Source organism: Cenococcum geophilum (genome assembly GCF_001692895.1).
Source record: "Cenococcum geophilum 1.58 unplaced genomic scaffold K441scaffold_75, whole genome shotgun sequence".
Classification (NCBI taxonomy): domain Eukaryota; kingdom Fungi; phylum Ascomycota; class Dothideomycetes; order Gloniales; family Gloniaceae; genus Cenococcum; species Cenococcum geophilum.
This window is the reverse complement of record NW_027137633.1, coordinates 663910-669334: the sequence shown is the minus strand read 5'-3', so window position 1 is coordinate 669334 and position 5425 is coordinate 663910. Positions and strand designations below refer to the sequence as shown.

Below are 5425 nucleotides of genomic sequence, written 5' to 3'. Positions count from 1 at the left end.
ATATCCTTCGCCCGCCATTTTACCTATAGTCTTTAGCAGTCTTATCTCCTTCTCTATCCCTAACCTTAAATTCTAACCGCTCCTTTTGCTTGTTTGCTATCGCGATTTTTAACTAGTTAGCCCACCTACTATCCTTCCAATCCCTCCATCCGCGTCTATCCCTTACTACTTCCGTTCTTCTATACCCTAAAAATAGCTTCCCTTTGGTAGCGATAGGCACCGCATAATACGGTAACAGCCGTTCTATAACGGTTTCTACATCCGTCCCTATATTTATCCCTATATCCCTTATTAATCCGTGTCCGCTAAAGGAGGTAGATATAGGGCCCTCTAAAGCTAAGCGCTGCTTTTTTAATAACCTAAAGTCACGGAGGTAGAGGGCCTTATTAGCCTTAAAATTATACGCCTCTTAGCCGCTAGATAACCGTCTAGTAATTGCGGATATAATGGGCTACTATTGCGATTATACTATAGTAGTCTAGAGATTATAAGTAAGTACGCCCTTACCTATCCGTCTAACATCTCCTACTACTTTTCCTTCCTCTACCTCTTCTTTTGTTTCTAGCCGCCTTCTCCTTATTAACCCGCGCGCCTTTCTATATAGATTTATTAGGGATGTCCTATAAGTAGACCCGGATAGTATTTAGCTTAACCTATACCTCGCGTCTAAAACGGCTAAGGATTATTACTAAGTATTCCTCTAGGCGTATATTAAAAACTTAGAGCGAAGATATCTAGTCCTTAGACCGTAAGAGTATAAATATAAGTAGATGGTAAATACAGCTTCTTCTATTACGCAGTTCTAGAGGGGGCTTATTACTTAAGCTAACTCTATAGTTCTGCTAAAGAAAAGGCGGTAAGATCCTAAGAATAAGGCTCTCTAAAGACTAAAGTTTATTAACTATACTAAGCAGCGTGCGTAAGGGCCGATCTTTAAGATATTTAAGGTCGGTTGCACTAACGAACCCTATACCCCTCCTCTCTATCCCCATTTCCCTTCCCTTTCCTTTTATTCCCCTCTATAGATCCTCTATATAGGTGCGTAAAAAGGTTAAAATGTCTATTCTAACCCCCCCCCCTTTTAGTGGATCTATGATGGCCTTATAGATAAGCTCGGTCTTACGGTTAATTAGACCTTTAAGAAGGTTAAAGCGATAGCTAAAGATATTATTGTCGTCCTTAATATACTGTGGGAGTATGCTAGGGATATTAATTACGAGCCTAATACCTAGCTCGCGTTTTACGCCGTCCTCCTAATAGCGGGTATTAGCAGCTTTAGACCAGCCTCTATAATGCGCCTCCCGTACTAGTAAGTTAGTTTAGCGGTTATATAGGACCTAAACAACTAAACAAGGACAAGGCTCGTCGCTATAATTATAGTTAAGAAGAATAAGAAAAAGCGGGCCAGCCGTAGCTCTAGAGCCGATACGTAAGCTTAACCCTATCCTTACTCTACGTCTTTAGGAACTCCTTACCTTACCCTAGTTACTTTCCCTTACTTACCTCCTCTATTTTAATAGGATATCCTTTTCTATTACCCTCGTCCTATATTTAAATATATGCCTTACTAGCCTTATCGCCACGCGCGCGATTATAGATAATGCCTTTAAGCCTAGCTTTAAGTCTATTAATATACTACTCCGTTAACCCGCCCTTAAAGGAGTAAACTTTCTCCTGCTAAAGTAAAAAAAAGAGATACTAAACTGGCCTATTTTTCTACTTACTTACTTAAGTTTTAACTATCTATAGCACCAAATATACCTCGTGGCTGGTTTCTAGGAGGACTTATATATTTACGCGCTACGGGTTAGCGTAGGAGCTAGACTTAATAGTAAGAGAATTTAAGGCAAATATATATATATATATATGCATATATTAAGTAGCGCGTTTCCCTACTACTTTCCTTTTTAACTCCGCGAATAGTAGGGATAGCTGCTAACTTCTTTAAACCGCTAGGCGTTCTCTCTAATACGCTATATAACTATATTTTATTTAATATAACCTAAGTATTCTAAGGTAGCTATTAGACTAAATGTATCCGCGAGAATCTTATAGGGTTAGCCTTTAGATCTATAGCTAGACGGAATAATACCCTCTTTTAGCGCCTCCGTAATATGTCCCTATAAAGGGACACAAATGCTCCTATTAGCCTAAGTAAGGAGGGCTTATGGGAGTTTAAATAGCGTAAGGATATATATAATCTCCGTGGAAGCCTAAAAGTGGTAAAGTGAGTAAAAGATTGCAAGGCAGCGACGGCGCTTAATGGGCAGCTCCGCTATATTATTAAGATTTTATTGTCTCTAAAGGTATAGGAGAAGAGGGCGGAATACTTTAGTTGCGTTAATGGATTAAGAGCCCTAGGTTTACTAACTATAGGTACGCCCGCCGTATAAACCGCTGGATCCGCTCCTAGCGAGGGCGCTATAGGTAAAGGCGCTCTAGGCAAAGTCGCTCTAAGGAAGCGCTCTTATAATATAGCAGCTATGGTTGCTTAGTTTCTACAAAGTCGCACCTAGGACGTTAATAAACACTAGCCCTTTAAATAGTGTTTGGAACGGTTTATAAACCTACTTATTAGATACTTAACTCGCTAGCTAGAAATAAACCCGTCTTTAAATACAGAAACTTTAGAGCGCGAGGTAGATAATATAGGTTAGGTAATATGCGAAGAGGATAAAGAGGATAAAAAGAATGAAGCGGGTAATGTAGAGGGTAAGTAGGGTACGCTTTTATTCTTAACTAGAATAAAGGGAATAAGGGGTTATAAAAAATAGCCTAGGTACCTTCTTAGCTATAGCGTCTATTACCGCTATAGCAAACTTATAAAGTACTATAAAAAGATTTATATTAAGAACGGGATATTTAAGCAGCCCTTTTAGTGCCCTAAATGCCGCCACCTAGGGATAGAAAATTCTTAGATTAGCGGGGGTAAGTCTATATAGAGTAACCACGTTAAAATGGTTTATAATAAGATTTACGCGCCTTATTTCCCCTCCTATTTAACCCTAGCTAAGGACCTATTTAGGTATCTTATCTATTTTAGCTTCTTTCTTCCTAGGTAAGGTCTTATAAGGCATTTTAGATTAATCTATATCCGGAAAGAAGGTATATTTGAGCAGCTCTTCCTATATCCTAAATGCCGCCGCTAGGGAAAGGAGGATACTTAGATTAACGGACTCTCCGCTTAGCCTAGTTATATAGTATTAGTGCATAGTAAGGTCTAAGCGCCCGATTTTCCATTTAGTCCGTCTGGTCCGTGCCATTCGCCTAGCTTGCCCTTAGACGATAAAACTTAGAAAACGTTTAGCGGGAAGAAGTAAAAGAGGGATAAGGGCGACGCCGGCGCCGGCGGTAGCTTAGCAAAAGTGATAATAGATATAACGATAGATACGGTAATAGATGTAATAATGTCTAGTACCTAAACTCTAGCGTCTTCCATAGACTCTGATATTCTTTTAAGAATTAATCCTTGCCTACTAATAGGTAAGGTAGAGGTAGAGGAACGGGAGAGAAAAATAAAGAGGTACGTACCGGCGCCTGCCTTACCATCTATATTAAGATAGTCCCACCGTATAAGTCCTTCGGCGTAGAGACTAAGCTTAGTTAAGATAATTTAGCCCTAAGATGCTAGGCAGTTAACATATTATATAACACTAAAATTAATCTAAACTAACACTGTAAAATACTTCCGGTGGAAGTATTTCTTTAACATTAAGTAGGGTAAACGGATTAAATATAAAGTCTGTAAAAACTATGCTCTTAGTATATATAGAACTGTTTCCTAATTTATCCTTTAAAAGCTTACTAGTAAGCTATTAAGGCTAGTAAAGGGCTTTTCCTTTAACTAGATATTAGTTATTATGTTAATCGGAGTTTATATAATAAGTAGCCTATATAAGCAAGATTTAAGAAGAAGAATAAACTTGCCTTAAATCGCAGTAAGCGGTTAGACCCGCAACGCATAGCGGCTATATTTAGGTATAGAAGTAGTAGTAAAACTTAATAGAGACGTTTTAAGACCTTATAGAGCCTCTTTAAATCCGCCCTATTTACAACCTATACTAATTAGCGCCGAAGCCTAAAGTAACGCCTAAGAGTCTAATAGGAACTAAATTTTATCCTTTTTTTAGAGACATAGCTATTATTTACATTCTTTATACTATTATATGCAATATATTTGCTTATAGGGTGGGAAGAGATCTATCTAAATTTAGCCTCTAGCTCTACTTAATTTGCATATATAATTCTTTTCTTAACTCTAACGTGCCTTCTATGCAAGCCTTAATAACTAAAATTATGTCTAAGCAACTGCAGTACTTCCCCCCACCTTAATCGTCCTATTACTCCCCTTATTTTAATTAATATAAGTGCAGCAATTCCTAGACTTACCTACTATTATAGTCCCCGTATATCTACTACCGTAGGTAATTATCTAAGGGTTAATCTGTTAGTAGGTCTAGGGTTTTAGATAGGACGCTGTCCTAGTTACTATTAAGTTAGAAGTGTAGATATAGCAAGCAATTTTACTTACTGCCTATTCTGCGTTACTATTTTATCTGTATAATCGTATACACCGTGCTAATATCGCGTAATAATCTTCCTAATCTTACTAAGGGATTAAGCCTTAGGAAATTCTCCACGAACGTACTAAGCGGTAATCTCTTCCTCTATTTTCTGTAATATCTCGTCCTTATTACCCGCATCTCCCATTTTAATATTATAGTAGGAGAACTCCTTATTACTATCTAATAGAGGTCTAAGCCGAGAGTAAAGATATCCGCCTTAATAGACAGTAACGGGCCCAGATATCTATGGCTGGCTTTTATTATAAAGTTAAGAGGAGATCCATCTATAGAAGACCCAGCGAAATCATCTATCTTAACATTAAGGCTGTCCGTTAGGAAGATATTTAAATAGGTTAAATCTCTATAGATAATCTAAAGTGCATATAAATGCGAAAGCGTATTAGAAATCTGCTTCGATTACTAAAGGCGTAGCTCTTAGGTAACGTTAGATAAATGGCTTAAAATAAAGTTCTTTATAGTGAATTTTTAAGCGAATTAAAGCTAAATGCCTCGTAGGCTTAGGGAGGACTAGTAAGGGCTATAATATTATAGGAATCCTAAGTAGCTGGCGTGTGCCAATAGTCGCTTGTATATTAATATCTTAAGGCTAATAAACGCCTAGTCCTCCTTACTATATAGGGATTTAATAATAGTATTAGTTGATTAATTAAGGACCACTAAACCAGATATACTATATAAAATGAGATCGTGCATCCGGAACCCTTCTAGCCACTTAATACTGTTATACATTCCAAAAAGACAGTAGGAGATCGTGTTAGTGGGGTATGGCAATAAGAATTGTTAAGGGCGGATAAAATATAGTATTAGAGAATAGAGGCAGAGTGCTAAGAGATAGGCCA

The 5425-nt window shown here is 37.7% G+C and overlaps 1 protein-coding gene across 1 annotated transcript; it reads right to left on the bottom strand.

Annotated features, from left to right (window-relative positions):
• Positions 1-4745: 4745 nt before the first annotated feature.
• Positions 4746-4937, bottom strand: K441DRAFT_591004 (uncharacterized protein; the record flags this gene model as incomplete). The annotated part of the gene is made up of 1 exon (XM_067644823.1): positions 4746-4937. A coding segment is annotated over one exon (192 nt), but the record flags the coding sequence as incomplete, so codon positions are not given.
• Positions 4938-5425: the final 488 nt, after the last annotated feature.